The sequence below is a fragment of the Notothenia coriiceps genome, unplaced genomic scaffold (genome assembly GCF_000735185.1).
Source record: "Notothenia coriiceps isolate Sejong01 unplaced genomic scaffold, NC01 NC01_scaffold00030756, whole genome shotgun sequence".
Lineage (NCBI taxonomy): Eukaryota > Metazoa > Chordata > Actinopteri > Perciformes > Nototheniidae > Notothenia > Notothenia coriiceps.
In genome coordinates this window covers 75,486-101,907 of record NW_011363457.1, presented here as the reverse complement: position 1 = coordinate 101,907, position 26,422 = coordinate 75,486, and the positions used below count along the sequence as shown (strand labels likewise).

General features: G+C 41.8%; 1 protein-coding gene across 1 annotated transcript in view; it reads left to right on the top strand.

Moving 5' to 3' along the window:
* The first annotated feature begins 3,080 nt into the window (after positions 1-3,080).
* LOC104959688 (protein arginine N-methyltransferase 8-B-like) overlaps positions 3,081-26,422 on the top strand; it is a 74,098-nt gene continuing 50,756 nt past the window's right edge. The window contains exons 1-3 of the mRNA XM_010787591.1: positions 3,081-3,880; positions 7,845-8,090; positions 9,641-9,796. Coding sequence (XP_010785893.1) covers positions 3,812-3,880; positions 7,845-8,090; positions 9,641-9,796 — 471 coding nt within the window. The 5' untranslated portion in view covers positions 3,081-3,811. The remainder of the gene's footprint in view (positions 3,881-7,844; positions 8,091-9,640; positions 9,797-26,422) is intronic.

Below are 26,422 nucleotides of genomic sequence, written 5' to 3'. Positions count from 1 at the left end.
ATTACCGAGCAGTGGAAAGAGAGGAGAGGGAGGAGAGCTCTTGTAGTGAGGGGGATGAAAAGACAAATCGCAGGATAAAGACCAAATGATTTGCACGCTCATTTGCATGTCGGTCATGCTTTGTGCCCATCTTTACTATTGGCCCTCAGATTTGGATGTATACTTCCAATGTGAAGCAGCTGTCATTATATCTGAGACATGAAATCCCAAAACTAATTGTAGCTGGTGTTTTCGTTCCCATAAGTCTTGCAGAGGGATCAATTTGTACGGCCATGCATCACATAAACTTGCAACTGGAGCTCTAAACTGGCTATGCCCATGAGTGCATACATGCATTTATGTGTGCTAGTTGGGGATGATGTCATACCTCTAAATTGTGAGACACCTTTAGTGGCTCACAGTCACATCACTGCGGGGAATCAGAGGCGCCGCTGGTCCTCCTGGTGTTCACATGTTATATCAAACCCCAGTTATTCTCTCATTATTCCTCATAAAACTTTAACAGTGCAGCAATTAAAGATTCTCTACCTGCAAAAATGTGTTTGGCTTTAAATGGCAGACAATAATGATGGAATAATTGCCAGTGCCAAGTATAGGTGAAAATCCATTGCATTTAACTGTAATTTAAGTGCAAAATGTGTTTGTTCTATGGCAGTTTATGGCAATTTATGTCAAAGAAGCTCTGGACATTCAACAATCGGGTATTTATTGACATATGTTATATGATTGAACAAAACGTGAACAAACGAGGGGTTACGTACTGTATGGTAACCCTTGTAAGCACAGGCGGATCCCTCTACTGGACTATAGGTACTCCCCTTGATCATATCATGCAAGCATTCATCCACTGAGACTTCTATAGACGTAGCCGGCCCCGGGGCGGGCCTACCTGAATGCACGCACATCTCACCGCATAAAAGAAGGTCTCGCCTCCTGACTGTCATCCCATACTTCTCTTCAGCGAGCAGCATAGGACAGACAGTTCCCCGATTAGAGGGCTCCGCCTGTGCTTATATAACAAGGGTTACCATACGTAACCCCTCGNGGCTGTTGTTGGGGCTGCATAAACGTTTTTTTATTTTTTGTTTTGTAGGCAGACCATGCAGGCCAGCCCAATGGTCACCAAGGTTCATGTTTTAATAGCATTTTTGCTATTAAAACATGAACCTTGGTGACCATTGGGCTGGCCTGCATGGTCTGCCTACAAAACAAAAAATAAAAAAACGTTTATGCAGCCCCAACAACAGCCTATGATCATCAACAGACTTTATGCAATGCTTCATTGGATACATGCATATATTAGATAATAATCTCTCTCTAACTCCTAACACATCTAAATCTACTTCCAACATGGATAAATGTTCATAAAAGATATCCATTGTTTGTTTTATATGCTTCTTGAAATCTAAAAGAAACACATTGTTTTTCTAGAACAGATTACAATCGGAAATGGCACAAACAAGTGGCAACGATGTGTGACGAAGGTGTTGCGATGGCTAGGCTATTTCATGCAATTGAAAGTGTAACTTAAGCTCGCTCCATTGCGGAGATATTCCCGCGAGAGTGCGGAAAACTTAAATAAATAAATGTATTTCAAATGTGAAATTTTAACAAAATACTCACGGACCACTAGGGGGCGCTCACGGACCACCAGTGGTCCGCGGACCACACTTTGAGAAGCACTGTAGTCGTCTGCTCTGCATGCTAAGACTTTCTATGAGGTGCTGGCCTTTTGCTTTGTTTCCGCCCGCGCCCTTCGGACAGCTTGTGTCCACTGCTGTATCAACATTGTTATTATGAGCAAGTTAGCATGCTAAGGTTGTCATGTAGCTCATGTACAGACTCTAACGGCCCGTCCACACCTTATACAGTCTATGGTCCACACACAGGCATGAAAAAAATCTTGAAAGATCTTGATTCTGGGCGTGTCTGAAGCTTGGCGATTTTTTACGAGCAACGCGACCAACAATGAATCTCCCGCCCCCGACATACAAAGCAATAACAATGTTAAAACGAAGTAAACTGGATATATAAACTCCCCAAACAGGCGAAAAACCTACCCGTTTCACCCACTGTCTCTGCCACCTCCCTCCATGCCTGGTTCCTCCGGTTTGTATCCCGGTAAATAGTTCTGGTCGTAAAGAACCGGATGATTTGCTACCGTAATTTCTCGTTTGGAATATGAGGAAATGAACTATGGTCTGGTTCTCTCAGTTTGCACGCAGTTTGATTGGCTAGCGCTTGCACTGGCGGGATTTGCATAAACGGGATTTGACTGGCTGATGCCAGCTTCGCAAGCATTGGAAGCATCAAAAGTTGAACATTGCTCAACTTTTTATGCTCACGATGCTCCGCTCCCCACAATGCAGTTCGGCGAAGATTAAAAATCTTCTACGTCACCCCATTCAAGTGAATGGGCGAGGCTTTGAAAGATTTTTTTCATGCCTGCCGTAGGCCCGTCCACAAGAATAGCCCTAGAGGCAGCTGTTGAAACGCTTGCATGCAATGTACATGTCTAACTGTGATTGTGATTGGCCTAAATAGACTGTATAGTGTACATATCCATGTGACTGGTGTAGTAATGAGTGTAATGGCACTAAAAGAGCATCTGGGCAGGTTACTGTCCTGGTGCCTGCTTCCTGCCGAGACTGCCTACTCTCTCTGTTGAATAATGTAACAAGTGGTGAGTGGTGTGGGTGGCACAGAGGGATGGCCTCTCCTCAAAATAGACTTCAGCGCAAAGGCAGAAGGCTTCAGAGAGAAGATAGCCACACAAATGTTGTTATAAAACAGATCTGACAGCAATGTCAATCTGCAGTTATTTATAAAAGCACTGCAGTTTGGGCAGAATCATTTAGGCTTATAATATTTCAAAAGACCAGTCATGGTCAAGAAAAATAAGTATGAGAGGCAATGGCTTTGCATCTGCGGGAAGTGGCATCAAGGAAATAGGTTTGAATGTGTGCTGAGGTGGTTGGGTTCATCCCTGGAGCATGTGAAACATATAGGAAGTACAGCCAGCTGTGACCCTGAGACAGGAGTGGTCCCTTCCTCACACCATGTCTCTCTGTGTGTTTGGTGTGTGTGCAACTTGAGCACAGAGAGCATCCTCGCTATTTCAACAGGGGAGTCATCCAAACTCCTTGGCAGGCAGCGTGTAGCACTTTGAGAGGATGGAGAGCGGGATAAATGGAGCAGAAGAGCTGGATTCCTGAGAGTAGATCCATTAAACAAAAATCAGGGGGGGCTGACCATTATGGGTGGCATGTGGTAGCTGATAAGAAATTCGTGGGCACGTGTTAAGAGTCGCCAGATTTCTGTGCATGCACTCAGCGGCAAGGCGCTCTGTGAGGCAGCGGACGGTGTACTACATGGAATCAATGTTGCGGAGGAGAAATCAATCAAACTGGGGCTAAAACACTGTTTTCAAGACAATCTGCCGTTTGGTGCTGCATTCTGGAACTCCTGACAGCGCTGGTCGGGTCATGGAGAAAGGACATTCATACCAATAATTTTCCAGCTGATGCCAAGGATGCCTTTTCCTCTTATGCTCTCCAGCAATGCGCCCCAGTGGACTCCAAACTTTAGTACGATGGAATCAACTCTTAATCGCAACAGTGGCTGCAATGCTTTTGGGACCTCGTTTAGTTTTGTGTCTTTTCCGAGTCTTAGAATGTCTAAAGAACACTGCAGTGTGGGATGTGAATGATAGTTATTATAAATTAATAAAGAAGAGGTTGGTTGGTTGAGGCGAACTCTCTCGGCTCATCCTCTTTACTTTTATCTTGTGAACATTTTTGCGACGGCTCCTATGGGAATTAAGCACTCGTCCCGCTGTATGCTCCTCAGGAGAAAAATGGCGGAGTCTGAGAGCATTGAGGTAAGTGTGAGATACACCATTGATTTTCAGAGGAAACACGTGAGTGCTCGTTCAGAGCCCTAAACGTGTCACATCATATTAAGCCATTTAGTAGAAGTTGCACCACTGACAAAATGCAGATACTGACAGGGAGATTGCAGTCTGAGGGACCCCTGCATTACACCCCTGCATTAATTTAATATTCATTTTGTGCAGTGAGTGTTTCCAACATCGAGCACATTTGGTTTCACTTTAAATTATAGTAGGCTACAGCGATCAAATTGTTCCAAGGAAAATCTTATTTTACAACAACTTGCCCAGTCTGTTCAGCGTCGTAAAACATCTATATATTGTGTCATCTATTTGCGTAAAAACACCCCGTTTTAATAAGGAATATGCTGTGAGCATGGTGATGTTTAACGGGACAGAATGTGCTGCTGCTTCAGACAACTTGCGCTGTCCAAGGTACTGCAGCACCTTGCAGAGGAAGAGGAGAGCGCCGATGTGAGGAGCAGTTTGTGGAGAAAAGTACGGTGAGCTAAAGACGTATTGGTTCAGCAGCCTATGAGTCCACATTATTGGTTCCACGTAACACCTCCTAAAGGGATCCAAACGGGGATAGTTCGGTACATTTAGATAGAAATCGACGGATTCTAACTGGACCAATCGATAACTCAAAAACAAAAACATCCTAAAAATCACAAACGATGTCTCTTAACGACCGTTTAATGTAGTAACAAAACTAAACAATTGGTAACAAAATAAGTCAATTTGCACCGTCATCCGAGCTGTGCAACTTAAACCACAACCTGCAGCCACAGGAGACGCGCAGGGACCGTCTACAAAGTGTAGGCTGAGTCTATCTCTCTCGCGGGCACTGAGTCACAGTTCCTTCCAATTTTAAAATTAAAATGTCCCTCAACTGTGATGAAAGGCGGCTCTGCGTCACTGCAAAGCTTCTATATAAATGTTGTTGTGTCCACGGAATACAAGTTTACCAAGATGTAATATTCAAAGCTCCCTGAATGGGAACTTTGATCAAAAATGGATGTGGGCCTCCCCTTTGTGAAATAACTTTGAAGCACTACACTGAATAATAGTAGAGGTATTAAATATTTTAGACAAGGAAAAATAAGCACAACATCTTTAAAGGCATATTTCTTCCAAACAAGTATTTCAATATAACCATATGAGGCCATTAATGTGTGAAGTTATTTTGGTATATGTATGACAGGGAAGTTTTTGAAAACATGTTCTAATTTGTATTATTGTACTTTGTAGACAGTCCCTGCGCACTTCTCTTTCCTCCTGCTGCAGGTTGATACCAATGCTTAGCGTGTATTGGCTTGTTTTGACAAAAATTAGGTTGTAGCCCATTGTCTACATTACTACAATTGTAAAGAGACGTTGTGTGTGTTTTAACAACCATTTGTTTATGAGACATTGATTTGTCAATTTCAAATCCGACAATTTCTAACCTCACCAATCTAACAGGGATTCCTTTGATGCAGGGAATAGTTAAAGTCTATCAATTGCCCCACCTTCCAAATGTACATTATACACCTTTGATTGAAATAATAATCTACTGCGTTTTTTGTATTTATTTATTTTTTAATTCAGAGCAGCACAACATGAGCCCAATATTTTATTGAGTGCAGTGCCACATCGGTATTCACAATGCATTTTATTGAGTGCAGTGCCACATCGGTATTCACAATGCAATTAAGCAGTGCTGATAAGTCATGCATTAAAGATTCACCCTGAGAAGCCTCATGTTGCAACATAGCTCATAAAAAGGAAAAGTTACTCCAAATCAAGTTTATTAGTAGAAGCAATCGCAAAACTCTTATTTTATCGATGAAGTCAGCAGGAACTGCATTAATTTTGCTCCTCTGTGTTGTTTTGGAAAGTTAGATTTTTCAGAGGCACCTAAGTGCCATAATGGGAGAAGACCAAAGTGATTCTCTTTCCTCATGATACTGATTTCCCTCAACCTTATAGCAGGAAAAAGCTTTTCCTGTATCTGATACCTTTTTGCGGATATGAATTCCATTGAGTTTTACTGCATTATCCTCCTACTGAGATTTTAACAGAGGTGTAACACAAATGTACAGAAGTGCCTATGTGTCCCCGCAGAAGTGCCAAGTCAGTCCTTCTCTTACAACAATCCTATCCTCCATGAAGGCCCGAGGATAAAGTCGGAAATACAACCCTAAATGTGTTTATCTGTCTGGGGGCGTGGGGGCAGAGTCAAGGTCGTATGGCACTCTCTCCTTCCTCTGTCAGGGGGCATCTCAGTTACACTCACTGCAGCTGCTCCATTCTGACCGCACTGCACCCCCTGTCAACTTTAATCTCTGCGCTAAATGACGATTTTCCTGATTTGCAACTTTGAAAGGGATCCCACAATTCTGTATTAAACTTGGCAGCTTTAATCGCCGCCTCTGTGGCCCGCCTTGTAATTATTGACTCTTTAAGTGAGGGCTTGGAGCCAGCTGTTCATCAAATCCTTATTTTTTTGCTTTCGCTGGTGTAATTTATTTGTAGAAGATGCCAAGATTTCATTTGCAGTGGAAGGCGTGAAAGAACTGAGCTTCAAGGTGAATGACTATAAAGTATAATATACGGTTGCTGACAGATGCCAGCACGTTACAACGGCCCACAACATTTCCATTAGGAGAAGAACGCTGAAGTTACAAAAACGATGCAATAAAAACAACTGTGCGAAAACACATGCAAATGAACAAACATCTTCACTATCTTGAAAACACATGCGCAGCATTTCGAAAACATTCACCAACTTGAGGAAACATGCGCAGCGTTAACGAAAAGTGGTGCATAAACACAACTCTGCAAGAAGCTAACAAACACAATGAAACAGGGACACTAAAAAGTGAAGTTGCAGTTAAGGCTCCTTGATTATTTCAATTATAACCACGTCTCAAGAATATTAGCCTCAGAAATAGTAGGTTAATATGCTGCGCAGCACTGAAGTGCACCCTCTTCAGATCAACATCATGGCTTTAAGGATTAGGAGAAGTTGGTATTTTCCTTTTTAATAAGGGAAATGCAAGAAGTTTTTTGAAATGTAAAGACACCTTAATGGTAATATCATTTTTATAACTTCAAATCCTTTAAAGCCAAGGAGAAGGCAGCAGTGCAATTATCATTACTTTAGGGATGGAGAGGGGAGTAATGGAAAATACTTTGTTCCTACAGTATATAAAATGTAAGCGAAATAACTATTTAATATGCAACTTTTTTGCTTTCCGGAGATTAAAGATTAAATATGGTGATGTATAACTAAAGCATCCCTCCCATACACCTATTTTCGTTCACGGCGCAATAATTTACCATTTATTATTAGAAGGCTGAAAGTTGGAACGAGAACAAACACAATAATCGGCTTATTGGCACATAACAGAGAAACTGGGAGTCTGTTTCTCCACCTCCCTCACATTGTGTCTTACTCCCAAACTAACACACACACACACACACACACACACACACACACACACACACACACACACACACACACACACACACACACACACACACACACACACACACACACACACACACACACACACACACACACACACACCCTGTGGCTAGACCTTTCCAGCTGGCCTGAGAGGTGATAATCAGCGCATTATGGGTGGACCGTCTGTGCAGAGCAGAGCTTTCTTGCCATCCCTCCTGCCTTCTGTTCACAGACTTCATGTCAGTATCAAAGTATTCTCCAGACTCAATGAACTCTCTGGACTCTGTGAAACCACCAGACGGATTCTTGTAACAGTAGACTGACAGTTGAGCTAAGTGGGAAATAGCATATGAAATGGATAAAGATTAGGGCATGAATGCAAATCGCACCTTGATGTTACCTCCACATTTTGTGTCTTACTCGTAAAGTGATTTGGATAACTAGACCTTAGAGTTCTTGGCCTCAATGAACAATTGTTCCTCTCTTTCTCTCTGTTTCTAGCAGCCACAGCCGCAGCCACGGCCGATCCGCATAATTCAGTCCCAGTCGGCGCAGCCCACCTCATTGCCCAAGCCGGTGCCTTCCATCCAACATGCCTCGCGGCCTCCTCTGCCGCCACACACACCGCATGTGGCCAGCCTGGCCGCCCCTCCTGGGCGGGGGAAGATTTCCAAGTTCCTTAGCCCAGAGGAGATGACCTCACGAGACTACTACTTTGACTCTTACGCCCACTTTGGTATACATGAGGTATGTCATATTGCAGTGAGAATCACTCTTCTGTCTTGTTCCTGTCTGTTTCTTGTCAGGGTTTATTTTATACTTTGTAACATGAAGGAGCGGAATTTTTTCATCAAATAGTGTCAGCAACTAAAGTCCAGAATGAACTGCACTTAAAATAATTGCTATGTACACTTAACTCTTTGGGTTTCCACAATAGAAATCAATAAAAAGAAAAAGAAAGACTACTTAAGACTACTAAAGATAGTTTGTACTGGACCCTATGGAATATGCATTTTTATTCATCAGATGATAGTTATACCAGCAGCTCCACATGTACGTACAGCGGCAAACTTAGGGAATAGTCTTTCATTCTCACAGTGACGTAATATTACATCTTAATTCTGTCATTTTGCAAATTGTTCAACTTGCAGAAGACATTGTTGTTATAGTAAATGTCAAATATAATTCAGAGAACACAGTGAAGTAATTGCTCCATTATTTTAAACCTGAGTGTAAACATATTTAAGTTCGAAGATGCATTGAATAAAAATAAAACCAAGAAATATCCCTGCAAGATCTATTTAAACGGTAAGATAATATAATTTTACCTCAGACTTCTTATTTGATGTCTTGTGTTTTTTTCTATTTACCTATTAGACAGCTGCCTTTGCCTTTAGATCTCAGTCATGAATAAAATGTCAACCATTAGGAATTGAGCCTGAATTGCAAATGAAACTCGTAATTTGTGATGTCATTTTCACCAAAAAGAGCTCTAGTGTACATTATTAATTCGGTTTGAAAATAGAACAAAATGAGGCAAAAAGCTCAAATCTGCACAGCAACTTTAAAAGGCCAGACTAAAGCCTTGATCTAACTCCAGGGTAGATGACAAAAACTAGATCATGCAGACCCTCATGGCTACGCAGGGACCATGAATCGGTCTTTGATTCCCGCTGACGTTGGTCTCTGTGTTTTTATTTGTCTTCACTTCTTTTTCTCTTTTAGACCTAATTATTTCAGACTCCTCTATTATTAGTTGGAAATGCACCATAATGATGATCTTGTGTGACACTTTTTGTGAACTCCCAGCCTCCTCATGCTCTAGACTACACAAACAACCTATAATAGCTTAAATCTTTATGTCGTAGACAGTTAGAACCATGGGTGGGGTTATGGTCAACCAATCCTATCAAAGGACATGAGATCTAATATAATAACATAGACGTTCCTATATGACCTGTGAGATTAATCTTTTATATTTCTGGGTAGAAGCTCAGGGGTCGTTTTATTTTGTCGTTTCCTCACACTCACGCATGCATGCATTCAGACAAAGAATGAATGCTCATGGGGTTTATTGGAAAATCAACCCTGGATTTGAATATAGAACCATAGGGCTGAGAAAATATATAGAGTTTGATTATGTGTGTTATTTTCCACCGCTCCTCTGCAGATATCCCGGCAAATCCAGCCCCATGTTGTCCAGCCAATGTTGTTAATTCACAAAATAAATTGTCCCTCTCCTCAGGGGTTAGCTGTGTCCACATCTTCCTGAAATGATTTCTCATATGCTAAACCAGGAGATGCTGAAGGACGAAGTGAGGACGCTGACCTACAGGAACGCCATGTACCACAACAAGCACGCCTTCAAGGACAAAATCGTTCTGGATGTTGGAAGCGGGACTGGGATCCTGTCCATGTTCGCGGCCAAAGCAGGGGCAAAGCACGTGTATGGGGTAAGACGTGTTTCCTTTCAGCAGAGCGTTATCATGCTGGGCCTGACAAGCTGCTCACACTGTGTGCACGTACTGTATCTGTATGACAGGCTCTCAGCACATACATGTTACCGCATTTTCGTCAGGCTCCCTTTTATCTTCGTGAAAGATTTCGTGTGACAGGTAGATGATAAAACGGTGTGGCCTCTCCGGCAGGCTGACAGGATTAGCTTTAGCGTTTTAAGAGCTCTTTCTGTTTATCGATTAATGGAGTAGAATGAATTGCTAGTCAGGGCATGTCTGAGGATACATGCTGGATACCCTCCGCCGGTTTGAGATAACAATGTAGAACTTCATTTCTTTCTTCAGGACAACACTGTATTTGCTCTCAGGGGAGGAATGGTTTACTTGGAAATGTCAAGAGATATCATGTGTTAGCCTTGGCCTCGCTTCCCAAATTTGGATTCCTTGCTTATTTGGCTGTTTTGTAAGTTCTTCAGTGGTTTTCAACCTTGGGGAGAAATGTGGAATAGTTTATTTTCCCTTCTTAATTCACTGTAGAGGTGAGTCCAATGTGTGTAAGAGAGATATTAGAGACTATTTTGATAATAGGTTTCACTTGGCCAACGGTTATCTCCTCAACTGTAGTTGACAACTAGAGATTTCTGTTATTAATCATACCAAATTATTCTCAGATGTAGGTCCCTGGAGCAAAATCTTTTCAAATGGGGGTCTGTGACCTAATGTGTATCAAATTCTTTGTAGTTAAACCTGAAATACCACTTCAGTTTGTGCTTAATCTCACATTTGCGATGCTTCTGTCCATCTGGAAAGGATATTTCTACATAAATGGGGCTAAGATATCTGGGATTTATTTGACCTTCGGCTTAGATGCTCTTAGTTTGAGGTCTGCACCGATGCCCGATACCTTTATCAGACCTAAAGCTTATAAAGCTCCATGTGAAAGATGGGCTTGTGAGGTGGAAGTACTGGGCTATGGGCCAATAATAGCATCACTCTGCCATATGGGCCTTGTTACAATAAAAATGAAAAGTGATAACCTCTCTGGCTCCATATACTGTAAGACATAAAAGACTCTTTCATGCTGAGGACCATATGTATCATAGAGCCATATAGTCATAATACACTGGTTCCACATTCATTCAAATGTATTGTAATACACATCAAATAAACAACCGTTGTTTGTACATTTATTTTTGCTTGAATTTGTATCTCCCCGACAACATTTTTGAAAATACAAAAAGATGGCTCTCTGGCTCCATCTGCATTTCTATTTCATTCCGATGAAATTTAGGCCTTCAGGCGTTTTTTTAAGATCAACAACCATTTCCAGCCTAAAAAAGATTATTGATTTTGAAGCAAGCCTGAGGGCTTTGAATAGATGAAGGAGTGTGAAACCTTTTCTCCTACTTTTATGTTTACTAACAGCACTTCATTACAATCCTTGGTTAGCAATACTTTCGTAGTATTTTAAAACTTTTAAAAAACAGCGGTAACATTGACTAGTTGTATACAATGGTGGCTCAACTAATTACTGACTTAATGTGACTCACAACTCAAACACGTGCATGACACCTGAGCAGAATAAGATACCTGTTGTGTCTTCAGACAGAAGGGCTAGCAGAAGTCCACCGTGACGAGCTGAGTGACATTGACTCTTCATGACACTGGTTTGAGGTGCAAGATGCCCTGCTTGAGTGTGTGTTGAATCTAAATGTGACCTCGAGGCTGCAACTGGAGCGGAGCGTGATGGACAGAGGGCTAATGGCTGTCTGTTCTCGCAGAGTTCACTGAGAGAGTGGAGGAATCATGGCCAATTAGAGGGCTGACGCTTGTATGTCTGCGAGGGCTCAGGCTTACATAAACCTAGTGCAACATTAGGCATTGTTGACACAGCCTGGTGTTAATGGGCAGGAGACAGACAGAAGGCTTTGTGCGCCCCAAGCAGCCTCCTGACCGCTGCTCCACTAACAAGCAGCAGAGAATAGGGCTTCTCCAGGGAGGCAGTGCTAATGTCAAGTCCCTGCACCCTGTATGCATGCTCAGCAGGGAAGCTGGTGACCTCAGCTAGGATGCAGATGCCAGAATATCATGTCAGTGTGTATGGCAAACTGCATATGGAACTGTCATTATTGGGATATTCTTTGATATTACACTATATTTAGCTGACACTTTTATTCAAAGCAGCTTATATTTAGTGCAAAAAACCAAGAAGATACAAATTCAAGAAACAGCCAGAAACTGAGACATACAGTATTAGCCAGACAAGCAGAGATGTGTGCGTCAGGGGCGGCACCAGGGGGGAGCTAGGGGATGCTGAAGCACCCCCCAGGATTGCCAAAGCACCCCCTAAGCACCCCCAATAAATATGTTTTTTTTTTTTTCGAGAATTATTATTATTTTTTTAATTAAATTAAATTAGAAAAGTTATTGATTACATCAATGCAAATGTGAAACAAACAAATGTTTGACCAAAAACATAAAGCCAACACAGGTGATTAGGCCAATGGCCAGCACCCATTAGATTTTTGACCTACCCATAGGCTAAATTACTTTGTGACACTTGAGTGACTTCCTGTTAGCTGGAGCGCCAAATTATTTGCTAACAGCAAAGTGACAAATGGATCGTTTTTTAGTCCTTAAACGTCCACGTGTGGACATTCAATCAAAACCACCTGAAAGCGAGAGGGATTCTGCACATAATAGGCCTCGTGAGTACAAGTAGCTTACTTCTGGCTCTCTGTGTTTCATTCAAGCTCTGCTCTGTGTGTGTGTGGCACGAGCCATTTTGTGTGCGCGCGCGAGCACCGGTGGGTCTCTACCGGAGATCGTTGTGGTTAGCATCTGGTGCTAGCTAGCCAAGCTAACGGATATAAGGAGCTTTTTCAACAACAAAGTGGAGGGAGAACTCTCTCCTGTCACACTGAGAGTCTCAGATAACCTCAGCTTAGGTGAAGTAAAGGACTCTCAGTGTTTAGATAGTTAACTTTAGTCTAGTTATCTTAGTGGGTCTCAAACGGTTTGTTTTAAAAGGGGAGTGATTTGTAAAATATCTATAAAGAAATAGTAAATCTGTTTACAGTTCTGTTTCATATGTATGTTGAGAGATGTATCCATAGATCTCTTCATTTTGCTCTCAAAGTGCACCAGATTGATGCTTTTAANGTGTGCTTGCTTCGGCTGGTGAGAAGGTCTGAATGTTGGGTGAGCTAGTGGTGCCAGTCTCAAAAGTTTTGAAACAAATCTCACTGAACTTCTCGTTGATTTTTATTTCTTCATAGCAAAACGTCTGCTGCATGTATGCCAAAAACGTACACCTCTGTCAGACATGTTGTTTAATGTTTTAATCCTCCTCTGGTGCTCACATAGTAACTGAATGATTTGCTGCTTGATGCTGTCTTTAAAATGGCCATCACTATTCTCGTCGCTAGTGTCATAATTGAAAAAAATGTCGTCGTCATGTCACACAATAAGTTCTGGAACAACTATTCTTTGTGTGACATGAACTCGCGGAAGCGCACACTAACTCTCCTGCAGCATCTCCCCACCCAAGTATCTTTGCACTTCGGTACTAAACCTTTCCGCAGTAGCTTTTCAAGATGTTAATCCGTTTGACCTGTCGACAAAACTGCAGTTTGACCTCGAATCTTTTATGAATACATGTCGCTGTGATAGATCCCCTTGCCTTGATTATGATGTTCAACAGTTCAGTCACTTCAGTTAAAAACCGATCCCATTTCCACTCCGGGTCAGGTCAGCTCCCACCGTTCACCTTTAGACTGGAGAAGTGTTGATTCGGCCAGCACGAACGGCGCATACTTTGCCTCGACTAACCACCGGATTTCGTGTATACAGCACATCCTGGTGAGCCAGGACCCCAGCTCGAGAGAAAAGGCCTGGAAACTTGCCTGTGTTTCAGCCCATTTTTCCGAGATGTAAGTTGACACGGGCAACAACACCTTCATCACAGACGCCCACTTTCAAAACTTTTGCAGCCACAGCGTTGCTGGTTGGTATCAGGCAGTGGACTTGAATCGTGGTCTGGGGCTGAGACCTCGTTTCCTCGAACTCGCCGTTCAAGCGCCGCTACTAGGACCCCTCGTATATCCGACCGATGCTGGGCATCCATCTGCTGTGACACTGGCAAAATTAGCCCATTGCACCAAGTTCGGCCCTATTGTTTTGCACACTTCGACAAAAAGGTACTTCATCCAGTTGTTGTGCCTTTTAGGCTTCTCAGTGATGGCCCAGCTCCTCTGATCACTTCAAAACGTGTGTTGACTCCACGAAAAAAATCAACAGTTGTGCCGTGTCCTGTACGTCATTACTTTCATCCATGGCTTAAAGCAAAACACTGAATTCTGCGGCTCTCTCTCTCAGTTGGTCAAACGTTTCCCCCCATCTCCTCAATTCGTCTCGTCATCGTTTTGCTGAGAGACTCACCCCACGGAAGGACCATCTGTCTTCTCGGCACACCTCCTCGGCCACAGCCAGCATCATAGGCACTGTCCAATTCTCCGTCTGTGAACGGGCTGTGCCTGTGGGTAGCAGTAGGTTATACTTTGTAGCTAGCCGGACAGCAGCCCAGGTTTGACCCGGGATTGACGAAGGAGGCATCCTGTTGAACAGCTAGTCGCCTTTCAAGACGGCCGAACCTTATCATCTCTCGCTAGCCCGCTCCAAAGCTAGCATACTCCTCTGTGCCGGGTTTCGTGAATGGCGGCGAAGGTTGAATTCTTTTAAACACGGCCACATTTTTTTTACATAATAATACAAATGGTCACGCGGTCCTTCATGGAACAAAAAATAAATCCTTTGGGTCCATTGTCATTTTAAAAACCGAACACTCTCTGTCAATTTATCCTCACTTTACTGCACGCCATTACCACTGCTGTTTCACACTGTAAGCATAATATTTTTCTGCGCATGACTGTCGGATTCAGTCTTGTAAGTGGTGGCGGAATCGGGTCATAAACATAACGTCATTATAAATAATACAGACACACATATTAAATTATATAAAATATAAATGGTTAATAAAAAAATTATTTTAGTGGTTAAAAAAAACAAGATGCAAATGTTAACCAGACTTTTGGCAACCAGAATCGTATACATAACGTTGCCTTTTTAAAGCGTGATAGAGCGCTAGAGCGATCTGACTGACAGTTCCACTGTTTGGGCTCATGGCCACTACCAGAGCTGCCTCTGGCCACTGCATACTGACGCCTCGATATCTATCTCAGGTGACGGAATGAACAGCGATTACCGCCCTCGTTTTGGAGAGGAGAGTCATGTTATTATTTCACAAAAACAAGTTGGAACACTAAAATAAATATTTTAAAAAAATATCTTATAATTATTTATATTTTTTTTTTTTTTTCTTTCTTTGGGCCAGTTCAAATGGTGAGGTGCAGAGAGGTGGAGGGCCGGTCAAAGGGGCGTGGCGGGCCGTATGCGGCCCGCGGGCCGTAGTCTGGGGAACCCTGGCCTAGATACTCATGAAGCTACTCATTCTGAAACAGAGTTGTCAGTGTTAATGGTTCCAGTGATGTTGTTAGGAACACACAACATTTTCTTACCGTCTTTCGTATTTTTGAATGCCGACAAAAATGTGCATTACAAGTAATCTTCCTTATTTGCCTCAGCTTCCCAGACTCCGTGATCTTGACAATATTATGAGCACACCCAACAGAAAAAGAGTGGTGCAGTGATGATGTATTTTTGTAGGCCGACCCTGAAGCTAGCATCACAAGGGCACAAAGACAAAAAGCAAAGGGATTTTACCATTGGATTTCTGTATATTGCAGAAAATGAGCTTTGTGGCTAACAAAGGTTCAATATACTTAGCACCTTTTGTTCAGCAGGATAATCTCCACATATTAACACCACTTTGTGATTTCTGAAGCCAAAATTCAATTGTCAGAAATAAAAAGATAACTTGATGCTATAAACAAACTACATCAAGGCAGCTAATGTTCGGCGTGATGACCTTTCGTAGTTTCGGATTTTTTTTCTTCTAGGGGGCAGGAAAGGAAATCCCATTTTAGTTTCTAGTCCTGCATGCTTTTCAAGCCTTCTAATAATCTCTCAAACACAAAGTGAACATCTCATTTGAATAATCATGACTGGGGAGCGAGAGGCTTCTAATCTCCCAGCACCTTGGTGCAATACATCAATTTAAAGACTCCAAGAAGTGCCTTGTTGCAACAACATCATTTGTTTAGTACTGATGTATATCCTACCGAGCTAAATCCCTTTGCTATGTCATTGTAAACATCTTGATTAATTTCAGAAGCAGCAAGAAGCAAATTAAGTTTATATTTGTTTACTTTTTAAATGTTAAGACTTTATATACCATGTCCCATAGCCATAGAGTGGTGCAGTGACGAGTCCTAAAACCCGGAAGTGAGTTAGCATTTGACCACTACCGGTTCCCTCGTCTCAGAGTCAATGGGATTTCTCCATTGGATTTTGGAAAATAGCTTGAAATAAGGTCTGTGGTTGACATAAATGTAAACGTGTCTGAAAAACTATGGTTTTAACAACCATCGTTTTTCAGACACGTTTAAAAGTGACTGAAAAGACTACAGAAGTTGTGGAGGACGTGGCATAACGTTAGCATTTTGCTTCTGGCGATTAGATTTATGATTCGAAAATTATAAAAGTAGGGTAGACATGTGGATATTATCCGGCTGAACAAAACGTGCATTTATCAAACAGGTTCGTTTTCCACAGACCTTATTTCAAGCTATTTTCCAAAATCCTATGGAGAAATCCCATTGCTTTTATGTCGAGGGAACCCATGCGCAGCTTACTTCCGGGTAAATATGTCATCCCTGCACCACTCTATATGACTCTATCATGAATTGTATACAGTGTATGCCTGTATTTTTTAGCTGGTTTGCCTGAGTCTCCAAGCTTTACAAACCAGCCCGTATTTAGACACTTGCACCTTTTTCTGCTGGCATGGCGCTGGGTTGAGCAACCTTCCAACGCTTCATTTTTTTTATGTTACTATGACAACAATATCTTGAAAATGTATCACAGATTTTGTAAGTCAGACTACTGTAGCTTCCCCCTTTGGGTTTATTGCCTTTTTGTTCTATCATGTATTTGTTAGACTTTGTTTTTCACCAACCACCCAAAGGTACTTGCTCTCACACTTTGTATGAATGAGCTTCATCAGAGGACAATTTGTGTATGGAGGTAAAGGTTACACACTAACAGACATCTGTTTCTATTGTACCTTGGGAATGAAATTAAAAACACTTTTAGGCCTTGGAACTAATTCACCAGCACTTACAATGGTATGACTTGCTTGAAGTGAATATATATATGCACTTTCCTTCTGTTGTTCTGAGTGGTTTTATTGCAAGCGTCAGTCAAATGAAATGTAATTTAATGACAGCAACACCAGTTCCGCAGGTCTGCTCAAACAAACGGGCTGATATTTTTAGTCATGATAGTTATAGTTACAGTTATGATCATACATAAAAAACAAGCTTTTCCACTAATTTACTCCAGTGGCCTTACAAAAAGGCTGAGGACTTAGTAAAAAGCCGCGCTGCGCTATTCCTGGTGCTGATGGCATATGGCGGCATGCACTCTGTTCTCATTGTAAATCAATCATAAAAAGTAGCTTGTGTGCAGAAAAAGGCGCAATGTGGTCTAAGTGATTAATTTTTAGCAAAACGAAATTACAAAATTAAATGATTTTCTTTCAGTATTCTTACTAAGATGTGTTAAAGTAATCATACAGTATTGGATGAGCTGATACAGTCACAATGCTCAACAACGTTTTGAAGGAGTTCCATACTGTACAACAAAAGTGTGTCACCAACAGCCAACAGTCAGCAAGAAGTAACAGAACAGATTCACTCCCTGGTGGTAGAGCTCCGGCAGGTTCCACTTAGGATGTGACCTGCTGAGGCTGAGGACCTAGTGGGGTCAGGTCATTGTGATTTCAACTCAGTCACTGTTTTGATGACTTGAGCCTTGACTTGACAGAAAATATACGCAACCTGGACTTCATCAAGACATGATCACTTGATTGACTTGTGTGTGTGTTTTACGTTTAAATATTATTTAATATTTTTTAATATTAAATACATATTAGGTTAGTTGAAAGCAATAATATTAAGTCTGAATACGAAATATTAGGTTAACATTTATATTATTGCTTTCAACTAACCTTATACAGTTATGTGAAATCTGCGGACATAATACATTTAATTAAAGTTATTTTTTTCCCAGTGTATTTTAGATGAATGCGTGAATAAGTTATTCAGCATCTGGCCTGTTTAAAAAGGGGCGAACTTTGGCAGCATCTGGTAGACCGTTGTTGAGTTCTTCAGCTTTTTTTTCATTGGAATCTGTATTGATTTTGGCATAGAGGCATAAGTCATCTTAATTTCATATGATTACTTGAAATGGTACGAACGTTTTGGACTCTCTTTCTCTCTGTTTCTGTTTCCCCTCTTCTCTCTGTGATGTGAGGCCCAGTAGTCACATCCAGCCGTTCCACTTCAGAGAAAATTAAAACAAGCTGTTCTGTGCTGCTGCTGTTATTACAGTAGCATGTCTGTTTTACCCTGAAGTGCTCCACTTCCTGGACCGGCTCATTGCTGATCTCAAGTCTCCTCTTAAGACTAAATTAACCAAGATGCACTTTTAACCTGACTCAAACTCATCAGATTCCACCTCTGAAAATAGCTCTTGAAATCTGCTTTCTGTCTTCTTTTTTCTACAGCTTGTGTCTACCCATCTCTAAAAACTGCCTGATTTACTTCTTTTTTTTAAAAAAAAACTGTTTTTGGGGCAGTTCAGGTGGTGTGACATAGGGTGACCAAGTGTCCGGGTTGGGGAAAATAGGACCCAAGTGCAGATAAAATGCAAAAAAGGTCAGGGAACAAAAAGCGTGCTTTATTTCCGAAAGCTGATGACAAAAGAAAACAAGGAACAACTTAACATTACCAAAACCGGGGGAGTACGAGGAAGGAAACCAGGGACCATGAGGAAGGATCAGGGTAAAAAAGCTCAGGAACAACATGGAGCAGGACAGGTAGCATGGACAAGAGAAAGGAGACAAACAGGTACAGTATAATGGACGAGAAACGACGGCGAACAGACATGGAGCACAGGGGAAGACAAGACGAAATACACAGAAGGGTAATCACAGGACAAGACACAGCTGGGCAGGGGAGGTAGAAACACAGGGGCAACAGGTGAACACAATCAGACAATCAGACCCACGAGAGAAACTAACGACAGGAAGGCAAACACAGGAAGTAGGATCAGACAAGACACAAGGAGGAAAACATTTCAAAATTAAAGGTGGAAAATGAAAACATAAAAATCCAAAACCATGACACAAAGTGGGACAAAGATAAGGTTTGTGTGGGACAATGTGGGACATGTTATAGGAGCTGAGAGATACTTTTGAATATAATCTCAATCCAACCCTAACAAATCCACATTTCTATATCACCCATTAGCGTACAAATAAAGTCTCTCATGTAGTGTGACACTCTCATTGAGTGTGTCTTTGGGTTCCAGCGACCGCAACCAGTTTACTTAAACTATTCAGCTAGCAAAGTAGATGTCACTTTTTCTCTTCAAACTTTTTAAACATGGTCGATAGGAACTGTCGCCGCTGTAACGGCCGCTCATTTTAGCAACGAGCAAAACAAAAAAATTACCATGGGATTACATTTTATTCTGTTGTACTCATTTTGATACTTACCAAACTTTTTGTAGCATCACCTTTCCTTTGTACTAGTTTCCGTCACATTCTGTCAAAAAGTGCAACTCTGTAGCTTGTGATGTTTTGTGCCAGTAGGGCGTAACGTAGGCAACGGTGATGGAGACAGGTAGGCGGGGCCTTGACCAATCCTAAGTGCGTGTTGGTTGATTGACATCTGACACAGGAAACCGTGATAGCCCGTTCTTGCTTTCTTCACTGTCTTTGGATGAAAGGCAAGTTTTAGAATGGCGACTGTCAATCAAATGTGGGAAATCAGCCCAATCTGCGAGACACAGGACAAGGTGTAGAAATGTTGTTTCCGAATCAGAAATCTGAGCAGTGAATAAATGAACTCTATTAATCAGGAGAAACCTGAAACAGCAATTTAATAAAGCAATTCACACCATGTTTTAATGACTTAAATCAGGCAATGAATGATATATTTGGTCCCTCAGAATATTATAAAGAAAATAGAAAGAATTCCACAATAATCACCAACTTTTTAAATTTGACACACATTTGCCTTCACTGTCTTGCTGACATGACAGATGTTCACTGTGGTGTTCATTAAATGTGATTCACATTTGCTTTTTGATATTGAAAAAAACTGAAATAAGTGAGCGTGTGCGAGTTTATGACATATGTTAGTTATCATATAAATGTAAATGCTCAGAGCTGATGTTATCTCCATGTAATAGTTTATTTAACATGCCATACTGCTATTAACATTTTAACAAACATGCTTTTGTCATACAATATATTATAGATAAATGCTCATTTACATTTTATAACAATTTTTTTATATTATAGGTAAAAGCGTGATCATTTACAGAGAGAATTTCAAAATCTTATATCATTACAACCCTATTAAGGAGAAGCCTGTTGAGTCGTCAGAACTAATGACACCTGGAGGCCGCTGTGCTAAACACCGCCTGCTCGCTGCTAGGAGATCTTAATATATGACTCTTATTACGTTCTCTCCATCAACTAATGAAAGGCCTGTGACAGAGTGAGGGGAGCAGAAGTTGATGGTGAAGGCTGAGGAGAAGTGAAGTACAAAGGAGAGGGAGGGGAGCGGGGGAGGAGTGAGGGCTGAGAGGCGAGGATAGTGACCTGCAATCAGAAATCCAAGTTTAACCTGGAGATAGAAAACATAGCTTATGTTTTCACATCATCAAATCCGAATCACGGCGAGCTTTCCAGCTCCACTTTTGTGCAGAGGAATAACACCTCTCTGGTTGCCATGCATGTTTATGCTCTGGGGTTCGTTTTAGGTCCTTTTTTGGTTTTCCACTATAAAAACAAAAACAGCACAATATTTTTCTTTTGCGTGTCTTTCTCTCCGTCTCATATTCCACTCAGCCACGGTTCTGACTAATGAAAGGCTGTGGAACCAAGAAATCACATTATGCTGCATAATGCCAAATATAATGAACAGATGCTACTGTAAAATGTGTTCCTATTGCTCTCAAAATGATGTTACCACAATTTATGCAGAAATATATACTTTTAATACTGGTCATTACACTTTTAAATGGAATCTTTAAAAAACGAATATAATGCATGGTTCAATATTTACACAATCTTGTCTGTATGGATGTGATGGAAATCAGACCCTAATGAGATTTATTTGGGATTTGTTGGTGTTTCCAGATGTTTGAGCTTTTGGGTTTTGAGTGCTTGGTGTGGAAATGTATGTTCTGACCTGGCATTGGTCTTCCTACTTCATAAAATTAAAAAAACATACTTTTTAATGGAGACTCAGTGAAGCTGGCTCGTGGAGGATGGCAACTTCTACTCACTTTCAAACACTTGTGTGTTTTTTGCTCCACTTGGCTGCGGTTGAAGCAGTCTCTTCAAATAACTGAAGCAAACTCTTTTCATTGGGAGAACGTATCACAGGCTCATCGGCTGAAGTTCAGCATTTTATGGCTTGCAGTTTGTATTGTACATTGTGTATCTCTGTTTTAACCAATCTGTTCACCTATTTGGGGCTTCTGGGTGTCCTTGTGCGAGGCATTGACACCCCAACGGCTCCTGGGTGCCGAACCCTGGCCTTCGCTCTGAAACCTCTCATTAGTGCATGTCATTAAGGTCCTGTTCAGCTTGTTTGTATTTGAGGCCTCTGTGTGTTATTGTAAATAACTGAATATCTCCATGGGCATCAATAAAGTGAACTTAATATTTAACTTAATGCGACCAAAATGAAATGAGCTACTTCCTGGTTTATGTGCTATTAGCAAGCCTGTGCCAAGGTCTATTAGAGAAAAATGTATTACTTTACACTCAGTGGATGGTTTCTGCAGTAAAGAAGAACTGACTAAATGATCTTTTACTTTGGTACACTTTATACTCATCCAAGCCTCCAGACTGTACTATTGGATTCAGATTCCATTTAGAATGCCACTAAGCCTGTACTGTTGTAGCCCAATAATGTTAAGTTTTCTTTTAGTACATTTCTCAGAGAAGGAAAGCAATACCCAAAGTATCCTGGAGTTGGTTTCCAGAGAAAGTCTTACTGCAGACAGATAGACAGACAGACGGACAGACACACACACACACAGACAGACAGACACACAGACACACAGACAGACAGACAGGCCGTCGGACAGACAGACGGACGGACGGACGGACGGACAGACAGACGGACAGACGGACAGACAGACAGACGGACAGACAGACGGACAGACGGACAGACAGACAGACAGACAGACAGACAGACAGACGGACAGTCAGGCTGTCAGACAGACAGACGGACAGACGGACGGACAGACGGACAGACAGACGGACAGACAGACAGACAGACAGACAGACAGACAGACAGACAGGCCTGCAGGCGGCCAGACGGCCCAGTGGAAACACGCCAGTGGTCTCAGCCGGAGCCGCCAAATGACCGTGTAACTCAGACGGAAAATAAGGAGGGGAAGGAAAAAGAGAAACATTGCCACAGTCGTCCACCAACTCTCGCCCCCCTCAATCTGTGTTGGCCTCTCTCTCAGCTCGCCTCTCCTCTACCTTTCTCTCTGCGTTTTCATACTCCTTCCATTCAGACTCTTAGTCTCACTTTCCTCTCGACTCTTGCCCCCTCCTCAGTGTTGCGACCTGCATGGCCTTCATTTCCACCCTTTTAGCACTTTCTCACATATCATCTCTTTCTGTTTCATCCGACTTTTTTTCTCTCTTTTTTCCCTCCCACCTATCTGGCCCCGGCAGACAGAGGCAGGTCTGTAGCTAGTGAAGCGTGGTTGTGTGATAATGAGGCCCCGTGAACGGAGGAAATGTGTGCCGGCCGCAGCCACAGTCCATATATTCTTATAACGGCATCTAGGGCTGGAATGAAGCTTCACCACCCTGCCAGGTTATTTCTGGCCTCTGTAATGCCTTTTCATTAGCGCTTATATTAGTGTGGCTAATAGAATGTGGAGCATGAGGACTCCATACGCACTTACCCGATTACCGATTGACCCTGCACGGTGACAGCAGTGTGCTGGAAAGCGCCTGAGCTGCGATGAAACACAACCAATAAAGTTGCAGTTTCCTTTGTGCAAATATGAAATAAAGAAATCAAAGTTGACTGACATTAAATTATTTTTTCCAACGGTAATTGTGAGCTGAGGCGAAGCTATTATTAGTGTTTTATTGGCCGTGGTGTTTGCATTCTGTAGCAGGAATTTGCGGCTGAATGTCAAGTGCCGATTTTTGATTTGCCGTTCTCTGCCAAGCCTTCCTTCCTCTGTGCCGGCATGATGGCACACTTGTTGAGGTGGTAATGTGAATGTCTGTGAATGCATTCAGCTGGCTAGAGCTTATAACCTAGAGTTTGCCTCACACAAGCGGATAACACACCAATTTCCCGCCAAATAGAGTGGTTTGGATGAATTGCAAATCCCTCAATAACTTCTCCCTTGTGGAAAAACAGCGCTGCTCTCACTGGCAGACACACGCCTAATCTATCTTTCTCTCACACTCTTGCCGGGACGGAAATTCTTCCACTTCCAGTCTGCCATGCACACTTTGTGCTAGCAGGCCTGCTCTCTTTTACTGCCATTGGAAACACAGTAAGCCTTCCCTGAGTGGCTCCACTCATCTGGCCAAAGCATACTCTCTTCTGACACAGAAGCCGTTCTGTGCAATTTACCTTTCAATTTCTTTGTTGTTTTTTTCCCAGCCTGAGGTCATCGCTCATCTTGAACACCTGTCCATTAAAAAGCATATTGTTTGCGTAGCCTTTAATCGTAAAGAAGCAGGAGAAGGAGCATGATGAGGTTACTTAGGAACAGACAACAAACAGCAGATTAAATGCAATGAGGTGCAGAAAGACGGCTTACTGAGAGGAAGACACCCAGTCAGAAAGTCCTCGTACACACCCTTGGGGGACACCTGGCAGGAAGTGGGCGGGTCCGGTCTGCCATTAGGTAGTTGTGTTAATGGCTTCTCTGTGTAGAACCTGCTAGGCCCCTGGTTACTGGGGCCCCACAGGGAAATTGGCCTCATTTCCTTGGCTCCTTCCTATACCCTTCCTCTTCCATCATAGATGCCATGGTGTGACGCAGTGTGGCTATTTACAGTCCGGAAACAGGGGAGGGGCCAGCTTAATTTGCCGCAAAATAGACTCAAAGTGAATAATGAGGACATTACTGCGCTGACATTTGTTTTAAAATTAGATGATGTTATTTTACATTACTACACACAGAATGTGACCTTTTAATCTTGCAGTTTATCCAACATCATGTAATGGAATAAAACGAGTTATGCTGTTCTACTAGCATTGGAGGATTGCATGAATCATGTCCATTATATGGGTTTTAATCTGTTTGAAAACCAAGCTTATTAAAAGAGGACATATTTTGCTCATTTTCAGGTTCATATTAGCATTTAGTGCCTCTACTGTGACATTTCTCCTTGCTTTAATGTTCAAAAAGCTCTTTATTTTCTCAACCTCTGTCTGAAACCAGAGCTCAGTAGAATAGAAGAACAAATTATACATAGTGATGTCACTATGTAACAGAAGGGGGGGAGAATCTCCCTCATGTATGAACCTTGGTATTTTAGCCTTTGCAGACCATTTACATGCACAAAAACGTATATAACACATTCCAAAAAGCATAATACGGCCCTTTTGATGAACAAAGATTCTGACTCCACACACTGATGCTGCTGCACAGATTGTTTCTTATCGGATACATCTTCTAATATTTCCACATGCTTCAACAGTTTGCTCACCAGCACAGATAGAGAAGACATGAACATTCGTCCCCTGCGGTATGACTTCAGTGTTTGATACAGTGTCAAAAATGGACAGACATGACAGATAGATCTCTGCCCCCCTGAGTCACCATGTTGTGTTTCTGCTCACGACTCACCATCCATTTACAGGTCTGGCTTGGATTTGAAAGAAAGAACAACTGTTTCTTTTTTTTAGTGTCACTGTGTTAGTTTTTTCAGTAAATCTCACCACTTACTGATTTCCCCTGACTCAAAGGTTTCACATCTTCTAAAGGAAAAAGTTGTTGCCAATGAGTCATGGCTGGTTCTGATGGATTGGCTCGACAAGATGCTCTTACACAAGAGTTAAGATACCTATTAATTTAAAGATACTGTAGTATCTAACGTGGCGGCTCACAGTCCATTAGTAACCTATTATTGACCCGAAACCTGGAAGTGGTTGATCTGAAGACCTTCAGTAACGTACAGTAGGTTGAGGATAGCATTCCCTTCTATCCTCATCAGGTTGTTATTTAGTCTTTTAGTTGTGCCCAAAGTTAACCAGGCAGATATGGTTCATGGAAAATATAATGCATATACACCAATATAGCTGAAGTTGGTTGTAAACCTTAACCTGTTCAACCCGGAGGCCCCCCATTAAACCTATTAATGTGTCATACCAACTTAACGGGAAGAAACTCAGCTAACTGACGATACGAACCATTTTTACCGAAACAAAACACAATCTCACAAGAAGTCTTAAAAAGTCTTACATTTGATAATCTGAATTTAAGGCCTTAAAAAGGTCTTAAATATGACCCAAAAAATAAGAAAGGTCTTAAATATGATTTAGAATGTCTTAACCAGTTTAGCCCTGAGCCTGTTTTTCAGGTCTCAGGCTCGAAAATGACATCCCCGGAACAAATGACCATATCTTCCCTTCTAAAAGGGTTAAATTAATAATCTTCTTTCTCAAAGTAATGATACACCTGTGAGTTGGATATAGAAGTGTCAGAATCAATATAGATTTTTAGCGGGCAAGAAGTTACGTATTTTTGCTAATTTTTGCTACGACTTCAATTAGGTATCCAATTAGGTTACCCAGACACAGTGAAACTTTACTAAGACTATTGGGAAAGTACCCTCGTTATTTGGACGGAAGAGCCAAAGTCTTTCAGTCTCGATGTCTGTCGACAGTGGACCACGGTTATTGACGCAAAAATTTAGCAAAAACTCTACAGTTTGGATCTCTGTCCAAGTGAGACCTCGTTTAGACAACGATCGCTTCGGGGGTGGAAAAACAGTGGTACAACCCACACACCCGCTCTAAGGGAAGCTAAGATGAACCCGAGTTGCGCCAGTTTTTCTACTAACAGTTAGTGGTTTAGCTGGTTTACCCAAGGTCTCCTTTGCGCATTTTGGGGTTAAAGGTGGATTTAGTGGAGTCTCCAACCTCAAAAAAAAGATTTGGAGAGATTTTTCTAGCTTTACGTGCAACAACGTAGTTAGAACTATGTCCCGAATAATATAAAAACATTAAACCCTAGGATTTCGAAAATCAGATGGAAAAGATGGAATGGGTAGTGGCTTCAACATTAAAAAGTGCATTCTTTTTTTTAATGAAAACCTGCGCTGTGACTAGTAATGTGCAAAACACATGATACAAGTTAGACTTAAAG